Below are 25,214 nucleotides of genomic sequence, written 5' to 3' on the forward strand. Positions count from 1 at the left end.
AAATGAGCAGCAAGTCGTACAATCTAAGACCTGAAGTGTCTTCCTTTATAGATTTTAGATTTGTCTTAATTGGATTATTTGTCCTGTGCACACAGCAGAGATACTCAAGTGTTTGCTTCTGGGGCACTTGCCAGTATTAGGAGTTCATTAGTAGACTGAAGCAAGTAGTTTGCTCAGGGGTCCACAGTAACATAGACCACAAGGGTACAAATAGGTGTTTAGGTAAATAAACAACATTCCAATTTTGTGAGCTATTTCTTTAAAAAGACTTGAAAACACTTCCCTTATTTTCAGTCATACATCTGCCTCGGAGGAAAAATTTCATCTCCTAAAGCTATTAATTTATCTTCCCTTTTACCATGGGAAGAGCACATCTCATTAAGACATAACCACAGTCTGGAGATTTTGTTCTTCATTTACATTAACAGGGCAGAATATAGACCTCAGTCTGGGACATTGCTAGCCTGAGTAGGATATTCAGTTTTTAAATTTAGAAACTAGGTCTTTGCTCTGTATCTTTAACCTACGTTTGTAAGGAAAGTGAATTGCAGTATTTACTTTAAATTATTAGCAATTGTTTCTCTAACCTCAGCAAGTGTGGTAATAATCACAATTTTAAAACGTTACAAATGGGGCAAGGAAAAGGCAACAGTAATACAAATCAGCCAACTTTTCTTATGCCAGGATGAAATCAAGGCCATCTTTTACTTTTTTAAAACCACCAAAATCTCCTGGCAAACCTTTGAAGCAGCATTATTTACCTGCTACACTCACAGATTACCAGTTACTACTAGAAATTGTGTTCTTTGTGTCCTAAGCAAGCAACAAAGCATTAAGCAAAGCCTGACTAAAATACTTGAGGAATTTGTGAAGTCAGCACCTTTGGTAGAAACAGTCTGCAGGCTCAGCAGCACAAACATGGAAATCCCACCCCCATGCACACAGCTGTAGCAGCGAAATGACAGGAACACCCAGAGTCACATCTAAAGGTTTGTTATCTCTAATTTTAAGTCTTGCTTAGCACATGAACAAAAGCCTTTTTCGAATAATTCCTTCAGGCTGTTCTATTTTGAAGGCAGTATATGTCTTCCAGACTGTGACCAAACATAAACAGCATAGCAATTAGCAGGTGATAAAAAATTTAACTCCATATATTGAAGATCACATTGAACAATTAAGTTACACCTTATTACTAATTACAATCTATGCAAGCCTGCAAATGTAGTTTAAAGAACAGCACCAGCACATCAACTGTTAAATGTCACTGAAGGCAATCACACAATGCTGAGGACAACTCACAAGTTAAAACCAGGCTGAAGTATCTAACCCCAAATTTCCTCAACTCCAGCAGTTATATCGTATGGTAACTTTATTTAAATATGATTAACTGCTTATATTAGAGGATGACAAAGCGAAACAAAATCTCACAGTGGAAAGCAGCTTCCATTGTAAAGGACAAAATAAAAGAAGTATCATAAAAAACCATGGACCAATTTTCAGCTAGATCTTCTGTCCCACTAAGTGTGGAAGGGCACTGTTAAAATGTGTTTGATTAACTGAGAAGTTTTCATCACATTACTCTGACTTGCCAACACACGCTGAATAATTTCTATATGCATCTTTTATTTTTACCATCACTACAACCACTCAAGTAGTCTTCAGGACAGTAAAAAGGAAGATGATGGTAGCTGAAGGAGTGTTATGCTGCAGGAATAGAGGCTCATGTTTCAGAGCTAACAAAGGCAATTGCTCTGCCACACTTTCAGGCTGTTACCCAGCTCCCAGTCTCATGAAATTAGCAGAGCTGTATATCAACAAAATGTTCTGTAACCACACCATTCAGCTTGGAGAGGCTTCAATAAAGGTCCTGTCACCTATCCAGACTGCTGGGTAGGACAGTAGTTAAGCCACAGTACAAGAAGATTATGTTCCGTATGAGTTCAGGCCATATCCTTCTTACTTTCACTTATTCAGACTTTTACCATTTTAACAACTATCATTAAATATCTGTAATAAGTCATTAAAAAAGGTGATTACGAGTTTACCCATTTCATGAGTAAACTCTGGGTTGCTGTTTTGCTGCAAAGACACGTGGTGTTTGTAGCCTTACAGGCCTAGTGTACGAGTGCTGCTCATCTTCTCCAAGAGGAGCACTGAGTGCACAGGTACCCAGCCATAACACAGTCCACGGTGCTTATGGGTGATTACTTCATATCTGGCAGTTTGTCAGCCTTCAGACTCCAGCACGCTGCCTACTGCCTTCATTAAACAAGGTAAATTTAGTCTGCACAGCAGTATTATCTTTAATTACCATCTTGTTTAACAAAGATAGAGTAGGGAAGATCGTAAGTCACGCAGCTCATCAAAGAACCAACTACTATTCTTGTATTTCCCAGTAACCCAGGCTACAGTCAGCACTTCAGTACTGCAGAAATACACCTCCATTCCTGTTTGGAGCCCTGCATCACAAACTAAAGAATGAGAAGACAGAGGTTACAGGAAAGGGGTTTGTTGAGTCCATTCATTTGAAAAGAACATCTGACATAATTTAATAGCAACCTGGCAGCAGGGTTGCAAGGTTAAGTAAGTGCTTCAAGGTTAGAATTAGTGGGTTGCTTTGGCTCAGACAGTGACCTGCTCCATCAGGATTAACTTGTTGCTTTACTAACTGCAGACTGTTTAAGGCAAGTTTGAGGCACACAACCCATCTGTGCTAACTAGAACTGCTACTAGTTTTTAATCTTAACCTTCAAACAAACCACTTGATATATTTCTGACCAAGCCTACACATTTATTTCCCAAAGGAACAGAGAAGTGTTTTTTCTATCAGTGGCAACACAAATACTGAGCAGAGTAGATTTCTGCAGGCAAGGCTTTGAGACACAGGTATATTGTCAACATTTAAAGCAACAAATAAATAAATCACTTCACAAAAATTTAGATGTTCCCAGTACTCATCAGACTCCAATCTACTTAAGTCCAGCAGTCAGTGCAATTGAGCCCAGCCAATAATTCGTTTTGTTTGAATTTATGTACAGGTGAGAACTGCTGCACTGTGTTATCTCTTAGCCTTACCTGCCCTATGGCAACCTGACAATTTACAATTACAGATGAACCACTGCTGGCATGAACTATAAAGCAGAGAACAGGAGGCCCTGTTAGCACAAGGAAAAAGCCTGCTTCTTTAAGGCCAGTAGTAGTGTAAGTGACTTTTTGTGGCACTATCACAGGTCTAATATAACATGAACTCTATTCCCATTCAATTATCAAACAGGCCTTGAAGAGAATGGACAAGTCTACTTTTCTGTTTAGGAGAGAGAATACAAATACTACCAAGATTAAAAGCAGGAACTTCTCTGAATTCCTCAATGGCTAGGAACACTTACTTGGGAAGAACACAGTTCTTGCACAAAAGATAAATTCTCAATTTTAAAAGTGATGTTAGAAATCTTCCCTGCGAGTCATTGTTTTCCAAACATGTTTCTGGTTATGTTTTCCTTAGCCTCTACATTAGAAGCATTCAAGCTGATTGGCCACTTTGGTGGGAGAGACAGCAGAGCCAAACTGCTACCCAGCTTCCCTTCAGCAAAACACTGATAGTTTGAGAGTCAGTTTGATTCAAGGCTATGCTTTGAAGACACAGCTACAGACACTTTCTAATCACTGCTCTCATCCTGGCATAGATATTGCTGCTACTGCCTCGTATTGCTGCAGGTCAGTTTGGGAGCCAAACAGCCAAAAGCAAGATGGGTTTATCCAAAGGCTAAGTCATGCCAGCTTTACCCCAAGTGATAGTGCCAGCAGAAGACATGACCAGGTAGAGAGCAAGTTCACCCGTTCATCATCTAAACACAATTTAGCTGGCATAAAGCAAACGACCCACTTGAATTTTCTATTGCTAAAACAGCCTGCAAGCATGATGCAAAGACTGCACGACATTCTTGAACCCTGCTGTCAGGGAACAGAGAAAGAAACTGGTAGAAAGACAGGGAAAATCAAAACAAATACTCGTGTCTCTACTGTAAAAATGATAGAGATAGAGGAAAATATGCTTGTAAAACTAATCAGTGCCTCCATTCTTGCCTTTGTGAAAGAGCTTTTATAGTACTTGTAATACTTGCTCATATTAGTAAATTAAACCACTACTTTTACCTGCCAGCAGGACAGATACTCATGTTACAGCTCTAGAGGATAGATTAGCCACTTGCTATGCAGATCATGGTCTTCATGAAGTAAACCACCAAATCCATCCTCCAGCTCTCCCTAATCTCTCAGCTGGCTTTTTAGCATAGCAGGAAAGAAGGCAAAAGAAAGGCACACAGGTTGCACAGACCACATTAGAGTGGTCTGTTTGCCCAGCCTCACACTGACAGTCTGTCTACATAAATTCCTTCATTTGGTTAAACTATCTAGGGTGCTACAAAAAGGTGCAAGCTTCACCTCCTGGAGTAAGTCTGAAGCAGCTTGTTGGTGCTATTGTTTACAAACTCACTGCACAACTAATCCAAAGGGACTAAAATAAAATACTGAACACCTTTATAAAATGTTAGTATGGCCTCACTTTTGCTCACAAATCAACCTGTTCAAGGCTGCAGAACAAGAAGCTTTTTGTTTACTAACATCCTGTTATGAACAAAAACAGCAGTGCATGCTGTCCTTCCACAAGACCTGTTTGATCAGAAGAAAGAAGTGCCTGTCTGTCATGTCGAAGACCATGAATGGCACAAAGGCAGCTTAGGAGTGTTGTGTCTTGGGACACCCTGCTGTGATTAGATATCTAAAGACAGAGACCAGTGACCTACTGCTATTTTAGAACATTGTAGAGTACATTTTCTAATATTCTGCACAGTAAGGGAACTACTATCCACAAAACTGACTTCTTCCTCCACTATGCCACTAGAGATTTGCCCCTGTAACAACACTTCTCAGGAAACAGCAGGGAGTCACAGGCTTTACTGTAATCCACTAATCCATTAACTCCTTGTCTCCTTGTCCTCATAAGAGAAGTAAGAGCACAAACGCAGCTTTCCCATAGAGATGTAATAAATTGCAACAAGTTTAATGATTTTAGATTATTACCATGGCTATTTTTTTCTAACTAAGCACTTCAAACTAAGAGAAAATTTGAGAAGTAACCAAGTAATAGCATCTAGTTTAAGACCAGATCTTTCCCCAAAATAACTGAAAGTGTACTGGAAGTTCATATCCAAGTGACTTTGTGACACACAGAACATCTGTCTGGCAGTTTAGGTGGCAAAATGACATTGACTCCCATCAAAAGAGAAGCTTTAAGCCAAGAAGATATGCAAACAATAAGTGCAGGGTTAGACTTGTACACAAAGCAGCTCTCCCTCCTTCCTTGACTGAGCAGCATCCAAGTCATTTCCTTGACCAGTTTTTTCACATTGTAGAGCTACACTCCCTTACACTCCCTTCAACAAGATAAGGCACTATTTGCACTGATTTACTGCAAGTCACTCTGGACTCTTCTACCTTAGTTCCCATTCAAACAGAAGAACAGTTTGAGGCCTATCCTAATTTAGCTATCACTTCTAAACTACTGTTTCAGGGACCTTAAAATCCTTCTGAGCTCATTAATTAATGCAGAGATATAATAGTCTCTGCAATAGTCCTTAATTTCCTCTTATCAGTCCTGATGGGCAGTCTTTATCCAAATTAAGCAGTCCAGAGTATCTAAGGGAGAGGCTGGATATCACATGAAAGATTCTAGCTCTTTACTGTCTCTCCTCCATTACTCTCCTCAAAGCCAAACATGCACAAATTAAACTAACATTAAAAAAAAAAACCAAACCCAAACAAAAAAGCAACAACAACAAAAAAAATCCTAGTGACTGTCACTCAGAGCTCTTTGAAATGACCAGGAACAAGCCAAGAGAGAAGCCATGGGAAGAACAGCAGTTTTGTTTTAGAGATCCTCCTCAGACTAATCTCATGCTAATTGTGTTTTCCTTAAAGCACTCTCCTGCAAATAGTAGCAAGTGATGCAAGACTTAGTGCTTATTATAGCTCGTTCTTAGGGCTGTTTTTTCAGGCCAGAACCGACCATATTAGATGTGCTGCCACAGCCTTGCAAAGGCAACAGGAGAGCAAACCAAGATGCCTTGCCTTCCAATTTCTTCAAAAAGCTAAGTAATCTAAGAATACATGTAAAAAAAGTCTCTGACTGTCTAGAAGTATTTCAAGTCCTACTTTAACACTACACACAATGCAAACAAGAACCAACACCAGAGGAGCAATGCAGTAGCTTTAGCCTATACAGTGAAAGCTTATTATTGACATATAATAATTACTTACAGGTAACTAAACCAAGCTCTATGTGAAGTTTGTTTCACTGGGTGGCAGTTCTTACAGAGAACAAATAACTTTACACATACCCATCCAGTCATTTAATCCATGTACATGTCCCTCCTACCTACACCTGCAAGGCACTTCAAAACTTCCATTCAAACAGGTGATGATCATATGATGAATTTAATAAACCATCTTTTTTCAATCCCCACTTACTGATCTGTAACCTGATGCACCAGTCCCAATGCAGTGAAACAAAGATATATTTTGGGAGGTTCAGCTTCAGGACACTATCCCTTGTCCAGTACAATGAAAATTTAATGCATTAAGTTCTATGAGAAGAGATAGGCCTTTGTTTATTATATTTGTTGGATTTTATTTAAGGAAGAAATATGGCCTGAGGAAAATGAAACAGTAACTTGGAAGAAAGCATACAAAGAAACATTTGGAGAACAAACTAAGGAATCCTTCTTCCTTCTGTCCAGCTTCTGGGGCAAAACTGAAAAGGTAAGACAGACCTAGCAAGGGAAATTAAGAACTGTCTTGTCCTCCAAACCTGTGACACAAGCAGCTTTTGCCTCTGTGTAGACACATTTCATCAAACCAAGAGGAACTGGCTTCCCAATTTTACTGTGGAGCAGGGGCTTACCAGTGAAACACTTCACATTGTAATAGAAACTATTTCTACATTACAGCCTACAAATGAAAGGATAAAAGCAAGCTTTCCTGGTTTACAGGGTGAGTAGTAGATAGCACTGTTGCTGCAGCAGAATAGGCTGAGTGACAAATTACTTAAAAGTATTTCATTGTGAGATAAGCATAAAGCTGTACTTAAAAAAATGAAAACAGAATCCTGATGATGCATCTGTCAGCTAAGACAGCTGGAGAGTTTATAAAGCACCATCTTGCATAAGACAAATTGCTTCAGCAGCTCTGCAGTACACAAGGAAAGACTTAACATACCATTTAAGAATAAATATTTCTTGCAGGAGTCCATGTGCTTGTAAGACATGCAGATCTTGTTAGGCTTCAGTTCATGAGGCACATAATCCATGCAGTGACAAGGACTCCTCCTGACCTGAACTCCTAAGTTTGGAGAGCACTTCACCAAACCACGGGTTCAGAGCTTTCAGCTCCACTCCACCACAGTCTTTTGTACAGCACAGCCACACCTAACTATTTTCTCAGTCACACCAACCAGACACTAATTAACTGGGCTATCCTAATCAAGCACTGCAGTCTGGCCTTTCCGCCTGCAGTTTCCTTGTCTCTTCTCTGGTGTCTATGAAAAATAAGCTAAAAACGTACTTACTGTAGCAATTCATCTATGTTACAAAACAATCCAAATGACCAAGTCTGTAGAAAAGTCCATGCATCTACTGGGTTATTTTCTAAAAAATATTTTTACCTGCCATCTGCACTAGGACCTCCATATGCAAAATGCAGAGCCTACAATAAGAAGTTGCCCTGAAACAAATTTCTGGAGAGCTATAAGGAACTGAAGGATAATTCATTTTCTTGCATTATCATATTTTGAAAATTCACTTGATCTTTGTATGAATAAAGAACATTTCATTTTGAAAGAAGACACTCAATATGACAGCTTCACAGAGACTAGAGCAAAGTCAAAGTGCTGGGAAGCCTCTCTTAGCCTTGAAATATTTTACAACTGCTGCTACAAGTAGCATTCCAAATGTTTTTCACGAAAAACATCAGACTTTTGAGAAATAAGTGTACTTTAAAATAGTCTGCTTTAAAAATTACATATGACATAGAAGTAATTAAGACAAAAATCAAGATGTTTAATAGATAAACCACGTGCCAAAAATATGTCTAAACAACACAAAAGTGACAACCAAGCTCTTAGGTATCAAAGACAGGCTGGTAGTGCTTGTTCACAATCAGCTAAAGTTGTAAACACTGAAAACTGCTATCAAGAAAGATTTATGTGAAACCTGTAACAGACTGGTATCAAGACAGGCATCACTCCCAAATCAGTAATATATCCAACCTGTAAGAGAATCCTGCACTACTTAGTGCTGCAGACATTGTAGATACAAATGTCCAAAAAATAAATCTTGATGTAAGGAGATCAAGCATTTCCGAAGTTACACAGTCAAAATTTACACAAGTACCCTCCAGAAGTTTAGGGTACTTGAATTATTTGAAGTCACATGCTGTGCATCCACCTGAGCACAGTCAGCACACAGCAACTGTATTTTCATTTTTCAGCAAGATCTATAATGTAGGATCCTTATCTGTGCGGAATTTTCAGAATACTCCCTCTATACATGGCATGTTTCACAATTACTCATAATCTGGAAAGGCCATTGGCAATCTAAAAGTGCCAGGCCTTTGTGGCAGTATTAAAAATAGCTACAAGATTCGAACAAAGCCAAAATTTGGATTGAAATTAAGCATGCCAGCAGAACTTTGCACATCACTGCAACTATCAGATATTTAGCCTAATTTTAAGGCTAGAAATAGAGGTCAAGAGCTGCACATGGTGTCTAGCTTCTCTCCCTTCTCAAAAAACAACACTTGCTTTCTTTGCTTAGCCAAAAGATGCCGTTCACCTTAAGAGCTGCTAGTTTTTGTTCTTGACAACATCTTGCTCCTCACTGAAGAGGCAAAGAGGGAGCTTTAGCCAATAGCAGCACCTGCAAAGCCCAGAGTCTCCAGAGAGTACTTTTGTGAATATTCCAGGAAGTATTTTTGTGAATCTTAGTCCGTGTACACTGGCCCATGGTTAGCTGGCAGCACTCAGAGCTCCACTAAAGGAAAAGCTCAAATGCCATTCACAGCTTTTTGGAAGCTTCATACATCACCTACTAGTGGCAATTCCAGCTCTCCCGCAGCTCTTAGAAGATGTTGCTACTTTTTTCATTACGAAGACAAGAAAGATACACAAGCAATTACAGCTCCCAAACATCTGTCTGGACAGAGACAAAACATTTGAGACATACCACTATTTGTTTAAAGAGTAAAAGTGTTAACATTTTATTTGTATCACTAGTAAGTTATATCGTTGTGTCTCCTGCAGATAACTAGAGCATAAGAGCTGTGTTGTCCCATCTGGACCGAGGTAGCTTCAGCTCTGTTCCTATACTGCCTCGTGGGGAAATAAGTACCTAATTTATTATATCCTGCAACTTTAAATTTTGTTATTTCACATCCCTGAACACAGGTTACAAAACTAAGAGCCTGAATGTTTATCCTGTATTTGTTTCTAGCGAATTCCACTGAAAACAAGAGTGGACAAAGTTAACCAACTGCAAGACGTGAGACACTGATGAATCAAGTCATACTGCTTCTAGCTAAACCAATGAAAACAATGATTAAAAAATCATTGTGAATTGTATTGGGAAGATACAACAGCAAGTCTTAACTGCTATGACACCAAGTGGAATTATGTTACACATGTAGCTTGCACAGAACACCAGGACACTGGAAAATGCTCACTAAATAGCAAGGCCAACAAGACAAAGCACAAGAACATTTCTGTAGCCTTGAATTGCTACACTACACATTTTATATATAAGCCATCTTCTACACACACCAGAGCGAAGTCTAAAGCAATCTAAGGACCCACAACTCTGCTTTGAAAACGAAAAAGTCGCCCCTTTCAAACAGCTTCTGCTCTAAGGCGGATTATCAATCTTGAATTTTACATATAAAGGCCCTGTTCACATGTCTGGAAGTCTAAATCACCTGATTTCAAAGACACTGCATTTCAATGGTCTCATTTTACCAGTATAAATGGTTGCCAGGTTTTTTTGTATTAGAAGTCATCACTATGAAGTTTTCCAAGCCAGTGTGGTTAAATAATTCCAACACAAGCCCAGTCAGAACAACATAATTTGCATTAAAAAATTCTTCAAATCTGTTTATATCTTTAGAGAGAAGGCCTTACTACCATTCCTCCATTGTTTTAAAATAGCCTCAAGTGATCTACAGAGACACATAGGTGGACAGAATAGAGCTGTTTCATCACAACAACCACAGCGACCTTAGCCCTTCCCCAGGCAATTCCTGCCACATCATACATTTAGATCTCTAACTCTGATTAATATTAAACTATCGTAGGCAGTTCTCGGACAAAAAAGAAGACTGAGCACCGAGGTGTGCCCCTACACATACCCCTGCCCCCTGACAGCAAGCAGCAGCAGATCTGTACTCCTCCTCTCCCGCTGCACACTCACAGACACGCTGCCCCCACTTCTCTGGGGGGACACTCACTCGCACCCCCGTCCACCCCGTTTCTAATCACACTGATCCCAAGCGCTGAATTCCATCAAGGCAGAATCTGAAAGCCAATTTCAACCAAGCCTAGGCACACGCACGGAGGGCCCTGCTCTCCGGCGCCTACAGAGGCCTGTTTTCCATCAGTGACGTGATGAACCGAGAGCCGCTCAGGGATCTGGAAGGAGCCCAGGGACGCCTCTCCCTGCCCCGCCGCACACCCACCCGCGCCCCGGCACCGCTCCGGCGCATCGCGAACAACGGCGGCACCGGCCGCCGGCACCCCTCCGCCGGGGCGGCCACCGCGACACTCAAGGACGGGGCAAGGGGGTGACAGGGCTGGAGAGGGGGAGGGAAACACCCCAACCCACCCACCCAAAGCGCACAAGCCCACGGGCAAATGCTTTATGCCGCCCCCCCCTCCCCGCCGCGCCGCCCCCACCGAGCGCGTCGCCATTTCGTGAGACAGGAGCGCTCCGAGCTGTCCGCTGCGGGGATCAAGGGGAAGAGGGGAGCACTGCGGAGGAGATCGAGAGGTGAAGCCCCGGCCCCACGGGGCACCAGCCCATGGCGACGGCCGGCGCGGCCCAGCCCAGGCCCCGGTCCCGGCGCTACTCACAGTTGCGGATATCGGAGATGAAGACCGCCAGGCCTCGCATGCCATCGCCCTTCGACACCGCAGGCATCGTGGCGCACGATCACGGCCGCCCTGGGACGCGACACGCCGAACCCCCGCAGCCGCCGCCCGCTCTCCCCGCGGGCTGCTTCAGGCCGCTCCGCCGCCGCCTCCGCAGCGCGCAGGCGCCGCCGGGGCTCCCGCGCCCCCGCAGCCGCCGGGCGGGCGCTGCTCGGGCGCCACCTGCCGTGCGGAGGAGGGAGCGCCGCGGGCGCGCCGGGCCCCCTGCGCCTCCCGGTGCCGCAGCCGCGGCGGGCGCGGCCCCCGCATCTAGCCCGTCCCCCGGGATGTGCCCCCGCTCCCGAGCATCTCCCGTGCGACCCTCTGGCCCAAAAGGGCTGGCTGGCTGGAGGCCGGGCCCCGGGCATCGGCCGTGCTGCTGCTGGGACGCGATTTCCAGTTTGAGGGCAAACGGGCCCAGGCTGAGGTGAGGGGCGGCAGGGCGGTGTCAGCAGCTGTGCCCATGGGTAAATTCACTGACCGCTCCCTGCTCGGGAACAGCCTAATTCCTTCCTCTCCTCGTCACCCTGATGGCCGAGAAGTTTGATGATTTTTGAAGGTGAAATACCGGGCTTCACAGGCACCTCAGAGGATGTAACTGCTGAGGGAGAAGGAGAGAGACGGCCCATCAATACACTGGAAAATTTCACTTCATCGCTAAGCTTTGAGCAGACTATTGATCTGGAATCTTATTTCTAAAATATGAAGAGCAAGGTGCAGACTCTCAGTGGTATATGCTTTCCACAGGGTGGGCTGCAGGAGGCTGTACCTTGGTCCTCCTCCTCAAAAGAGACCCTAAAACAGTGCACGGGATCTAGTGCACGTAGCCTGTGAACACTGAGGAGGCCGGAGGCTGCTGTGTGCAGCTCCATCCTCAGGCACATCCCCCCTGTGAGCTGCCATCGGCTGTGTGAGTGGCGCAGTTGCTCTGTGTTCGTGTAGAGACTCCCACTCTGATTCCCTGGGCACGTTGTTCCACATGTTCCTCCCACATGTTCCTCCCGATGGCTGTAAACATGCAGAGTGACACAGTCCCACACCGCATCTACGCCCGAGACTGAAAACATTTCAAGGTTAAACTGTCTTAAACATGCCAAAGATGTGGGACTGTGCAGAGCGTTTAGTATCTTCAGCTGAAAATAGGTTCAAATGGTCTCAAAACTGCCTCACCAAAAGTATGCTGGGGGCTTCAGTCATGATGCAAGGGATTTAGTATATGCTTAGTGAAGAATAATGACTTATGAATTATGAATTAGAATTATGGGGCTTAGGGCTACTGGGTATCAGTCATTTCACCTCTATTTCAGCATACTTCAAGCCATTTCACGTCATCTGTTTGTCTTTTTTCACCCCCAGTGAACTGAGCCCAGTAGCTAGCTTTTAGCTACAATCTATCTTCTAGGAAGGCTCTGACACAATCAAATTCACTGTTGCCTTTGCATCTTGTTAAGATTCATCCAGCCTCCAATACCTTTAATTTCGTGATACATTTTTCTCTCATAAAGATCTACATAATACTTGTTACCCTCTGTCTGACAGAGGCTGTACGCCTCAGGTCACCTCTCAAGGATCTGTTCTGGGTGTTTTCAGGATACATTGTTACATGAGTGCTTTTTAGTTGTGCAAGTATCTATGAGACAGGGAGGATGACAGCATGTGGTAGTCACGCAATCATCCCTTTGTCCCTGGACCCATTTTGTAGACCAAGTGCAACTACAGGCAGTCGTGCACAATTAGTCTATTATTCAACTCAGATTATTTGTAGGCTTTCATGAAGAACGCTCTCCTTCTTCACAGCTTTACAAATAGATGTTGATGCTTAATAATGATTCACATGCACTTTTGAAGATTAAAACTTCCCATATCACCAAATGAAGTTTTTTCTGTGATCAGAAAAAAAAATTTTTTTTGAGCTAGCCAAAATGTTGAGCTAATTTCTACTCTTAAGAGCACAGTGACACCTAAAGGCTCAGTCTATCAGTCCTGTCTGGCTGTATTCTTGTCAATACTGCAAGTCATGCAGGTATCCAACTGCCTTTTCAGCAGTGGCTTAAATACTGCCAGCAGAATAGCTGTGGCAGTAACCAAGCTAAACATGAGCTGCAAATTCTTCTTGAGAACTGGGAAAATATCCAAGTGGTTAACACGTGGATGCCTCTAGTTTTGTAACTATACAGCTAAATGTTTCATTTGAAGGGGCTCAGTATGCAGTACACATACCCTGATTATTTTATGTCAGCCTCCTCTGACTGGTTTTCAAGGCTTCACTGTATTCACCTTGCTCTCTGTCTTTTTGCTTCAACAAAGGCTTGTGCAATCGGGACAAATGTGTAGGCACATCTGTCCTTACTGCCTCATAACTCAGTAATGCATTGCAGATGTCTAGGGACAAGGTAGAAATTTTATGTGAATAATAGGTAGCTAGAGGAAAGAGACTCTGTAATGGTCTCTAGATGCATCTTGGCTGAAAGAAACATTGTAATGTGAACTCAGCTGTTACTCAGCACAGAGCTTGCACCAGGCACAGCCCTTTGCAAACACACTGAGTTGGTAATTCTGTAAAATATTTTGGTTTGAACCTAATATCTATAAAACACCAGACTGCCTAAAAACAAACATAAGTGGTTCTATCCATCCCAAGATCTTAGGATTACTTAGTATATTTATAATTAGTATGAAATCAGCATTGAAGAGGAGATAGTATCAAGGAATATTTTCCTATTACATAAAGCTCTTATTGCCAACAAATCCACAGTGTTGGTCCCCTCCTTCCCATTTTATATGGGAGTTACTTTAATTTTTTTTCAAGATTTCATTGCACTTTGGTAAAAAGGCTTTAATAATTGCACTGACCTTCATAAAACTATTACCATTCATCTGAGTGTTTTCAGCTGGTGAGGATCCAGTTGTGGTAACTACAAAAAAGGATTGTTCCTTTCCCTTTGTTACTTCTCTCACATTTGTCTCACCATTTATTGTTTTCTTCTGCTCCTCATGATTATTCAAGCCATTACTGGGAGAAAAAAAACTCAGGAATAAACAGAATTGGTGGCTCCACGATGCATACACAACCATATTTCTGTACTGGACATTTAACATTCATTATCCCTTAACAGAGACCACAATGCCTTCTGCCATGCCAGAGTATCAGATGTGCTGCTTTCAACACCTGAAAACACAAAGTTAGGAAAATATCATTATCAAGAAACTCTAAATGTATGGAAATTTGGGATGGATCTGGGCATAGAAGACCATGCATCTGCTTCACTGACAAGACTTTCGTTCAGAGGAAAAATATTTCTATTTTTTCTTTTCAGTGCTGAAGAATGCTCATTACACAAGAGGGAACGAAAGAAGAAGGCAGTTCAACAGAATAAGGCAACCTTCCTGTTCAGCTTCTAGGAGGTTGCACCAAACTGCAAGCAAGACAGAAAGCAAGGCAGGCTTCTGTTGGGAAGCACGCTGCTAGGATATGCTGGCCTTGCCACTACATCATGGTATAACACATCCGGTTTTTTATCCAGTCTTTTGATAGGGTATTTAGTCCTTGCAAGCAGCCTGTGAAATAACAGGGTTATACAAAAGCTTCCACTGCAGTAAAAATTGCCATAACACAAGCCATGCTGCATGCAAAAACACAAACTGTAGAAGGTCAAAACAGAAGAAAATTTAAAACTCAATTAAAAGCATAATCTTTTATTTTAGAGCCGGTTAAAAGCCATCTGAGATTTGACCTCTCCTTTCTGCACACTCAGTCAGCAGTACTGCCTGCAGACTCTCTGCAGCCTTACCTGTATGATCATTTTGTCTCCAGGTCATTGTGTGCATTTTAGCCCAAGCTCCTGATTTTCCTACACTGTTTCTCACAATCACAGAAACAATTTGTTTTGAAAAGACCTCGGAGATCACTGAATCCAACCTGTGATCAAACATCACTATGTCAACTAGACCATGGCTCTCAGTTTTTCTTAGACACCTCCTGGGACCATGACTCCACCTGGGCAGCCCCTCCCAGCGTCTGATCACCTTCTGTGAGGAATTCCTTCTAATGTCCAACCTGAACCTCCCCTGGCATAGCTTAAGGCCATTTCCTGTTGAGTTGCTGGTAGTCTCTGAGAAGAGGCTGATCCCAACCTGACTACAGCCTATTTTCGGGCAATTGCAGTGAGCAATAAGGTCACCCCCGAACCTCCTCCAGGCTAGACTTGGAGCTGTATCAATCTGCTATAGCTTGGGCTAAACCAAGAGGCTCTTTATGGGATTTTACAATCACACCGTTATTAGCATTTCTTTTCTTCGGCTGCTGATGAGCCCCAAGGCACCGCGCCGCGGGCCGGGCCGGGTTGTGCCAGCCCAGGGGCAGCTCTGTGCGTGTCTGGGCAGTCACAGGCCCGGCCCGGAGACCCGGAGAACCGGGGATCCGCCGCCGCCTCTCGCTGCCCGCCATGTTGGCGCAGCCGGCGCCCTCCCGGCGCTGCCCGGAGCCGGCGGGGCGGGGCGGGGCGCGGCGCTGCCGCCCGGCCGCACTTCCGCGGCGGCGGCGGGCGGTATGTGGTGTCCGCAGCCCGCCGGGGCTGGGAAGGCGCGGAGGGGAGGGGAAAGGGCGGGGAGGGGGCCCGGCCGTGCCGCGGGGAGGGTGACGCGGCAGCCGGGGGCGGCCGGGGCTGCCCCGCCGGGGCCGAGCTCGGGGGAGGCCGCGGCGGGGCCGGCGCTGAGGCGCTGGTGCCGTAGCAGGCGTGCGGGCTCCTGGCGAGCTTTGGTATCTCGAGAGTTGGGCCGGTGTGGGAGGGAATTCTGAACGTCAAAGTGGAGCACTTTACAAGAGGGGAGGGTTTAATGTTTACACAGGTTAGAAACGGATTTATTCTCACTCTTCACTCCCCAGTATTGCTTGTATTGCTTCCATTTAAAAACGCATCAGCAATATGCTTCCTGGTCTTTCTGTACTAAGCGATGCAGGCTCTTACTGTAAATGTAGCAAGAATCTAGTTTCTCCTTTATAAATAAACTATAAATATTAACTCAGTGTTGTGTACTATCCATTTAGTTTCTTTGCTTGCTTATTTTGGGCACCCTAAATCTGTGCTAGCTTTATTCGCTTTTAAAAATGAAGATAGATTTGAAACAGCTGTTCAAAAGTATGTTACGTCATGTGGAGGCTGGAGTTAAGCAAGTGTAACCTGGCTAAGAGAAAAACCTGGGATTCAGATCTATTTGTCAAAAGATGTTTTAAGCTTTAAATTGTTCTTAGTATCAGTTGGACAAGGATATAGACAGAGGCAATTTGCAGTGATAGAGGAGATAAACAAAGAGTGCCAAGCTCAGACAGCTTTACTAAATTCAGCTAATTTGAGACGTGTTAAAAATGGCAGAGAGTTCGTAGAAGTTTGATGAAGATTTAGTTTTGTAAAGCTTGCAAAATGCATGCTTATATTTTCCATAAAGAGCATTTAAAGTTTGACCAATTCATCTTCTGTGATACAGTGATGCTGTCTATTTAACTTTCATTGATGTTGTTAAAGAACAAACTATTAAAATAAGTGTCCAACTAAGAATTGATACTGGGCTGTCAGTAGCAGAAACCAATTTGCCATAGGCTCAGTGCTTCCCATAAATCTAGCAGTAGATGTTGACTTCACAATAATTGACAGATGGATACGACCCTGTTAAGGAAATGAGCACATTTTGATGTCTAATTAGAGTTCAGTGATGGTTTTTTAAGCTTCTGTTCTTCAGCTGTTAGATGTTATCTTCTCTTCAGGGAAGTGGATGCTGTTGCTAATTGTTTCTGAAAGTGAAATCAAACACCTCCAAATCGATATATACGAGCTTCTGGGAGAATTGATATCCTGTCCGAATAGTTAAGACTTGTATTGGCTGTTGAGGCTCTCAATTGTTCCTCTCTGCAATTGTTTATAGATCTTGCCAAGCTAGATGGAACATAAGGGATACTTTAAAAACAACCTGCTTTTTCTCATTTTTTAGAATGTGGAAAACCAGGGGGTTACCAGTGACCTTGAAGTCAAAGAAGAAGCATAAGACCTTAATTATTCATAATAGTGAATTTCAAGTATTATAGCTATTTAGCTTTTACCACACTCTCTGGATCCAAGCAATATTAGAAGGCTTTCTACTTTTATTTTGATGTTTTGACTAAAATCTTCAAATAATTTTGTACATGAGGTTTTTGATGTTCTTTGGTGATACTGGCATTGCTTTTTTCAAGCACTTCTGCCATCATCCTTCTACTTTGTTGCCTAATCGCATATTTCTCTCTTTTCCTGCAGAGTCCCTAAATCCTACAATTAATACCTCTGGTTTTTAAAATCTCACTACTAAGCCAGACACATCCAAATACTGGTAAGTTTGTTGGGTTGTCGATTTCATGTCTGTTTCATTGAGTACATTTCCATTGAAGCTTTATGGTTCCTTCTGCCACAGTACTCAGAGGCTCAGTCTCTTGTTGTGGGATCCCTCAACTGATGTTTTGTACAGAAACAAAAATACTCAAACTTTGAGCAGCACTTGTTATCAGTGCCAAGTCTTGTAAATATGATTTGTAGAAGTGAGCTTGTAGGTCTTCAGAGTGGTAGAGTAATATAGAAAGCAAGATAGTTTTGTAAGTTAAACAAAAATTCAGAATACTGGAAAAAAACAATTTTCTTCCCTGTCAGGATCTCGTATTTCTGAGAAGCAGCTTGATACAGATCTAAAGCCCTGGTTCCCCAAATGCAAATATTTTTTTCTCTGTTTTCTCCATATTCACAGCTGGGAGCTAGGCTGGGAAACCAGTGGGGAGAGGTTGGAAAACAAACTGTTTGTCTTTAAAAGGCTTTAAAGTCTTCCTACAGATACCAGGTGTGATAGATGAACACATAACAGAACTGTTGTCTGCTAGCTCTCAGTTCCTTTATCTGGAGCTAGAACAAACTGTCAAAGTTATTCTTCTAGACAAAAAGAACGCTCCCCCCACTCATTTTTTTTTCTTCAATTTCTGTATCAGTGACTTGGCAAGGAATTGAAATCAAAGGTTACAATAAAGGCATATAGCTATGAGCATATAGCTATAATTCTTTATATCTATTAGTTTATTTATGACACACTGACCAGGCTAGGTAGGAGCAGAAGAAATGTTATCTCTTATTTACTATAGAAAAGGTAAGGTGGTACAATAATTATTCTGTGCAGCAGACATTTATCTCAGTTTCAACTGCAAACAACTGTACTTCTTTAGGGAGATTCTTTAAAAAGGAAGTTGCAAGGGTCCAACCCACTTCATCTGTGATACAGCTATTAAAACAAGGGACAAAAAAAGATGTTTAAGACTAGAAATAATCTCTTAAAATGCTCTGCTTTGGTTGCAAGAGCAAAAGCACTGTTAGAACAGTACTGCCTTAAGAAGTCTGATTCTAAATGGAAGAAGATAAGAAAATCTATTGACTTTTTTTAGACAAGGAAACCAAATGAAACTGATATATTCCTCTGTTCACAGAGATTTGAACTCTTATGTTTTCAGGAGAAGATAAAGTTGACGTGGGGCAAAACGCCATGAGGCTTCTCTGTGCTTCACTTTCTCTTGCCATGATATGCTGGGTAGCTGAAAGTACCCTGTCAAAAACAGATGCAAAGAAAGGTGCTACAAAAAAACTGGAGGAAAAGGTAAGGGAAATAACTGAAATTCTTGTCTTATCTAACATGTGCAGTGAATTAATTGAACTTTGGTAAACGGCCTCTGCCTCGGTTAAAACAGTGTTAGTGCATTTCCGCTGAAACTTATACTCTGATAAAACTTGAAACTGTCGTTTCCTTCAGCTTTTCTGTGTGTCACAAATGGTTCACTTCTTGAAACATATGATGTGGACTTCTGGAGCTTTATCTTCTATGCATGCTGCAGAAGCAGAAAGTTTTTGTCCCCTCAGGGAACACGCTTCCATCCCTTTGGAAACCAGGGTGGGGGACAGTAGTTTGGGCCAAGAGCTCTGGGTCATTTACTGGTGGAATGGAGCCTTGCCAATGGGAAGGTTGTATCCTGATGAAAGTTTGAAGAACTTTCTAACCAGTAGTTCAGAGTCCCACAACAATCAGAGCAAGCAGAGCCAGCATGCTGAAGTCTCTCTTCACTTGCTGAGCATGTTATTGTTTCCTGTCGTGCATACACATCTGTCACTGTTTGTATTACTTGCTCAACATCTACCAGGAAGCAAATGTCATCTGCAGGTAGTGAGGGTCATACAAAGTGTTAAGGCAGGCCATATCCCTAAATTCCTTACAATGAATCAATAGATGGCTTCTGCATACCCACCATGCCCATCTTATTAGATCTTCTCATTCTGTTTTTATCTGCTGGGTAGGTTGAATCATCTTCCCCGAAGAAGAGTGTTTAAAATCTTGACCTTCAGTAACAGAAATGCAGCATAATTAGACTAAAATATATCCAGTTAAAAAACTGTCTTCAAATTTTTGGTTAAGAACTCCAAACCCCTTTTTTATTATTTTGTGAGTAACATGACAGAAATTATTGATTAGAAAACAGAGCACCATCAGCTGTCATAAATTATGTTCTTTACTCTTAAAATGTCTTGGGTTTTGGTTTTTCTTTATGTGCTTTTTACCTTCCAAACAAAGTAAGTTTACTGATGATGACAAATCATTTCTGAGGACTCTTGTGTTTCAGTTCTAAATCAAAGTGCTCTGCATCATTTAAAAGGAGTGCTCAGAGTTTAAAGAAGTGATTTGTTTTGCTGTTGTTTTTAAAGTCTGTTGCCATTGAAAGTGCCTGTTTCATATAACTGGTTCTAATAATTGTCTTCTCTCCACAGAAGCTGCATTCTGATAAAAATGTTCAGGACCGGGGATTGGTAGTCGTGGATCCAAAAGCAAAGGATATTATACTGGAACATAAAAGTTATTGCTCCAAGAAGGTGAAGGAACGACATTTCTCAGGAGATGTTCTGGGATATATTACTCCTGTAAGTTGATACAATGAATAAAATTTGTGCTTTGAATGAATATGCAGCAGACTGTGCTAACCTGCAAGTTTGCATCCCTGTTTAAAAGTATTTTTATAGTAATGGGGTCTGCTGGTAAAATACAGTCAAATAGCTGGAGAAGTATCTGAGACTTGACTTGGGGTTCAGGTGGTATCAAACCCTTGTTCTCCCATCTGTCTCTTGAAGGATGTCTAGGTTCATATTGTTTTTCTTCTCCCTGGTGTTGAGCAATGCACTGAGAGCAGGTACTGGGTGTGCAGCTGCAGTGGGAGCAGCAGGTTGTGCCTGCGTGGGAGCCCCAGGCAAGGGGCCATGACCTGGTGCTGACCCTTCAGACAGCAAAGGGCACAGGGACCTGTGGCACTGGCCAGGGGACTGACACTGGCACACAGCAGGGACCAAGGGCTCAGCAGAAAGACCCCAGACTATCACAGGCATAGAGGGTACAAACCTGGGGATTCCTTTGTTGGGGGGTCTCCCCAGATGCACCAGCTCGAGCTGCTTCTGTGTTACTGCACCACAATTAAATTGCTTTAAGGATCCAGATATCTGGGACTCTGCCATGGGAAACCCAGGGCTGAGCCAGTAAGGAAACCTTGTCTGACTGTGAGTGTGGGGTGTGCAGGGAGCCAAGAGGGGCACCCCTGGGGTCACTGGAGTCACCCTCCACAGTGAAGGTTTGGAGTGGTGGGAATGTGACTGCCCGAGTGGCTCCTGGATGGTCAGACAGGGAAGCTTCCTTAACATTGGTTTTAACAGGCATGAGAGTATTCTCCTGTGAGTGGTGAGTCAGGTGAAGTTGCAGTGAAGTCAGAGCAGGAGGGCTGCAACTCAAACCTGCTAAATCAACAGTAACAATTGTATGCTGCTGTCAATCTCATGTCTTTTGCTATCCTGTCTCCTTCAAAGCATTCTCTATTGAATGATAAATGTTTCATCCTTTTTTTTTTAGAGGATGCTTTTCACTTGTTTTTGTCTTACACTGCTCAAAAGACAAATAGGTATCTTATAAATTTTCACCGTTCTCAAGTTCTCTTGAACATAAATTCAGAGTCTGTAAATTCAACACTGTGGGAATCTATGAGCAAGTTGCTGTAGTTCAGGTGAATTAGCACAATTTGAAGACTGTTTTTCATGTAGTTATCAGAGCTTCCAGAGTACTTTCTTATTTAAATGAAAGCAGTATCACTGAAGGTTTCCTGCAATGAATAAATAGGGATCTAGCAGATGATTACATTTATGTTGAAGAGTTTATATTGGTCAAAAGTGAAGTGAAATGTATATCTTGCTTCTGAGTCTCTCACTTTTTTTTTCTCCTTTGTTTTTCAAGTGGAACAACCATGGCTATGACATTGCTAAAATATTTGGAAACAAATTTACACTAATCTCACCGGTTTGGTTGCAAGTGAAAAGGAGAGGGAAGGAAAAGTTCCAGTTCACTGGGCTCCATGATGCTGATCAAGGTGTTATTTTCTATTTTTTCCAATATGAATTGCAATATTGTTGCAGACTAGGTAGCTTTGGCATACTAGGTGGGGTTTTCCTGACTCTTGTCTCATGGTGAAGTACTTTCATCCCTTCCATTTTTTTGTGTTTTCTTCAGAGTGAATATCTTTCTGTCCTCACCTGCTTCCACATGTACATTGTTTATTTGTCAAAAAACGTAATTAGGAAGATTGGCATTTCCACCATGCTAACCACAGAGCTCCTCTTAAAGAAAGGAATGGGCAAAGATCCTGTACAGGGAAAAACAGTCTTTGGTGTTGCATTGTGCAGTTGTTTACCTGTTGTGGGTTTTGGCTTTTTTTCCTTGCAAAACCTTTAGGTGAATTTGTTTTAGAAAGGGAAGATAAATTTAATTTGAAGAAAGTTTTTTTCCTTCATTGCAAGGAAAGTGGTAGCAAGTTTAAATTTCAGTTAGTATGTACTAGTTCATGGTTTTGAAGTTGATTGAATGTGAAATTTCATTTGAAATAGCTATAATTCTTACTGTATTAGTGCCTAGTAATAAATTCATCCTAGTGCAATGACTGCCAAGAGGAGTGGATGGAACACTTTAAAGTACCATCTGAAAAAATCAGACATTGCTCCCAGGTGGTGCCTGGTGGCTGCAGAAGTGTTCTGAGTAGGCACTAGGGTAGCTTCCATAGCTAGGCAGAGCTAAGCAGGGAGGGGCTGGACAAGGGCTATTGTAAGGCTGTAGTGAGTGTTGTGGTGCAGGTTCATGGCCTCAGATTCTGTGCATCACAGGATGCTCTGGGTGGATTATGAGCTGCTAGTCTGTTGCAGGAAGATGTGAATAATGAAACTATGCTACATCATTTGAAGAATGCTTGAAAATATGTTGCCATTGTCAACATCATTTATATTTTATCAACTGTTTTACTTGATACTGTTTGACAGGCTGGATGAAAGATGTAAGGAAAACCTCCAAAAACATCAAAATAGGTAAGCCTCTGGTTTATGTTTGTTTGCTTCCTTTTTATCTTCTTTTGCTGGTAGGAGAGGAAAGGAAGGCTTTCTTCCAGGTCTGTATGGGGAGGGAGGAAGATTACCTTAGCACAGCTGTATGAAGACATCTGAGAAGAAAAATTAAAGCAGTTAACTGTAGATAGCTAAGTAACTGAAGTGTTGACCCTCTTGATGCCTTTATGTTTTGTCTTAGCTTCTTGTCTCTGAATAAATCCTGGGTTACAGTGCCTTCCCTGGAGGGATACTAGTATATAGCACTGTGTGCCTCCCTGGGGAAAGAAGTCTTCAAACTTGTTGCTTGGGGTTCTGTGTAGTTAAAAAGAAAAAAAAAAAAAATCCAACTCTGAGTCAGTCAGTAAGATTTTCCTGCATGATAGTAGAAAAGTCCTGTTTTGACTCTTCTTCCCTTGAAGCTGGGAACTCATGGGATGTGCTACAGTGTGTGTCTGTAGGGAAAATGGCAAACGTTGCTGTAGAGATTCTGCTGTGCTAGACTTCTTACATTTGTCTCTAGCAAGAATTCTGTGGAACTGTGAAATGCTTCTTGATTCAGAGGGGAGTATGAAATTTGAAAAGTATTAGAAAAATTGAATGCTCAGTCAGATATTTTAATGTACTTCAGCTGCCAGAGGACAAAGCCTTTGAAATCTCTATACTCTTCTAAAACACTCTTTTACAGCCATGGTAGCTAGAAGGTGCTTAGACATAGCTCCATAAAATCCGTTGCCTTTTCCTGTGGGCATGATTGTCGACTGTTCCAACAGTCAGCAGCTTTCCTGTCTATGTTTTTAATGTTCTGTGTTTTTAGAAAAAGAAATTACACAAGCTCAAGTGCTTTCCAAAAGTAAAATTTTGTCTTAAGGCCTTGGGTTGAGTAGAAGAGTGAAGTAATACAGGGCTGTGTATGGATTACATTTGAACTTTTCTACCTCATCGTTGTGGTAGAAGAGATGCACAACTTAAAGATTGGTGTCCTGTGTTGTTGCTGGTCTAAGACTCCACTTGAGGCCCTAAGTGGGAGTTCAATTTAGGTCATTCAAACAAATGAAGGTATCTTCTCTTAGAATTTGCATCAGTGCTGATCATTAACTAAACTTAAAATGAAGAAAAATGTTCTACAGTGTCAATTTATCTTCACTGCTGAAGTTGGTAAGAGTGAAAAAGCAATTATCACAGTCATGGGATATGATTTCTAGTAGCATCTCTGCTTGTATCTGCTTTATTCTGTTTATGCAGAAACATTCCAGTGTAGATAATAAATTCTTAATTTTCGCTACTGATTGACAACTTTGCCTGATAGTGCCTCGAATTTTGTTTGATGGCTGGACTTACCAAGACTTTGAGAGTGTTTTTGGCAGTGAAGATGAGATAGAGGAGCTTTCTGAGAACATGGTTCTGCTAGCCAAGGTAAAAAAAACTATTTATCATGCTTATAAAATAGTGTGAGATGATATTTGATTCCTTTTGTAATAGGTATTTTCTCATTTCTCGTGATTTTATTCTACAAAATAAAGTTTGCTCAAAACAATAATGAGGCAAGATTCTTAATAGTGTGTCTTACTATGTATCCAGTTCCTGTAAAAATGAAGTGTAGCAACACTTAAGTGCAGGACTACAAGTCTAATGTGAGACTGCATTGATCTGAACAACATAACCTTGTTGTCATTGGCAGCTGCACTCATGATTGTTGCCTGCTTTAAATTTCTTTTACATTTCTATTAAAAATATAATTATTGAGCTGTGCCTAAACTGTTTAGTGGTATTTTCTGATAGGCAGAAAAAGGGTTATGGGTGCAATGAGTGCTGTTTTCTATACAGGAATATATTCAGGCTCAGTGTGGTAAAGCTAAGGAGCCACTTTTAATATCAAGAATCACTAGCTGGATATGTTTTACTGAACAGCTCTGCTCAGGTCTGATCAAACAGTTTCCTCAAAATATTAAGAGACAAGGAGAGGAGAAGAGGAATTTTTCTAAGGTTTCTGGCCAACCGCTTTCCTAGTGGCTTTAGAGCTATCCTATACGTGGGACTAGACAAATTACACCCAAAACACATTCAGCATTCATAGCAGCCTGTTTATTTATTGTCAGAATAAGAGTTCTCACTTGCTTCATGACATACAGAAATCTTACATCTTACAGTGCTCCAGAGGAAGCTGGATGTAGAGTTCAACTGAGTAATTTCCTAAAATTTGTAACCAGTACATCAGTTTTAGGTCCTCAGTAACATTTGATCTCTTAAGGAAGTCAACTCAAGTACAACAGTATCCTTGATCATGCTAAGAGTAAGTTATCCAAAGAGAGACTAATTGTGGGAGATATTTGGAATCATGTTGATGCTAAATTAGCATTTACATCTTTAGACTCAAGAGATGAGTTTTTCCCCTGATATAAATGCAAAAGTGTGTCAAATTATTTGCTTAACCACCTTTCATTAGTGTCTGAATTTTCCTAATACAATATTGGTTTATTCAGTAAGAGTAGATATCATGAATGACGAATAGAGAATATCAACTTTTGCATGTT

General features: G+C 41.8%; 2 protein-coding genes across 7 annotated transcripts in view; one reads left to right on the top strand and one right to left on the bottom strand.

The window, feature by feature from the left end:
* The window catches only part of AP2A2 (adaptor related protein complex 2 subunit alpha 2), a 44,876-nt gene extending 33,524 nt beyond the window's left edge, over window positions 1-11,352 (bottom strand). For all 4 annotated transcript variants that reach the window (XM_014873596.2, XM_088166699.1, XM_014873595.2 and 1 more), the window contains exon 1: window positions 11,171-11,352. In XM_014873596.2, the coding sequence (XP_014729082.1) occupies window positions 11,171-11,237 (67 nt within the window). In that variant the 5' untranslated portion in view covers window positions 11,238-11,352. The remainder of the gene's footprint in view (window positions 1-11,170) is intronic.
* Window positions 11,353-15,713: 4,361 nt separating this feature from the next.
* Window positions 15,714-25,214, top strand: part of CHID1 (chitinase domain containing 1) — a 103,762-nt gene continuing 94,261 nt past the window's right edge. The window contains exons 1-7 of one of the 3 annotated variants that reach the window (XM_088166701.1): window positions 15,714-15,774; window positions 17,515-17,587; window positions 18,744-18,886; window positions 20,047-20,196; window positions 21,548-21,680; window positions 22,621-22,665; window positions 23,990-24,096. In XM_088166701.1, the coding sequence (XP_088022827.1) occupies window positions 18,776-18,886; window positions 20,047-20,196; window positions 21,548-21,680; window positions 22,621-22,665; window positions 23,990-24,096 (546 nt within the window). In that variant the 5' untranslated portion in view covers window positions 15,714-15,774; window positions 17,515-17,587; window positions 18,744-18,775. Of the gene's footprint in view, window positions 15,775-16,011; window positions 16,076-17,514; window positions 17,588-18,733; window positions 18,887-20,046; window positions 20,197-21,547; window positions 21,681-22,620; window positions 22,666-23,989; window positions 24,097-25,214 lie in introns of those variants that run through there. The other 2 variants (XM_088166702.1, XM_088166700.1) reach the window with 2 other exon arrangements.

The sequence above is a fragment of the Sturnus vulgaris genome, chromosome 6 (genome assembly GCF_052056855.1).
Source record: "Sturnus vulgaris isolate bStuVul1 chromosome 6, bStuVul1.hap1, whole genome shotgun sequence".
Lineage (NCBI taxonomy): Eukaryota > Metazoa > Chordata > Aves > Passeriformes > Sturnidae > Sturnus > Sturnus vulgaris.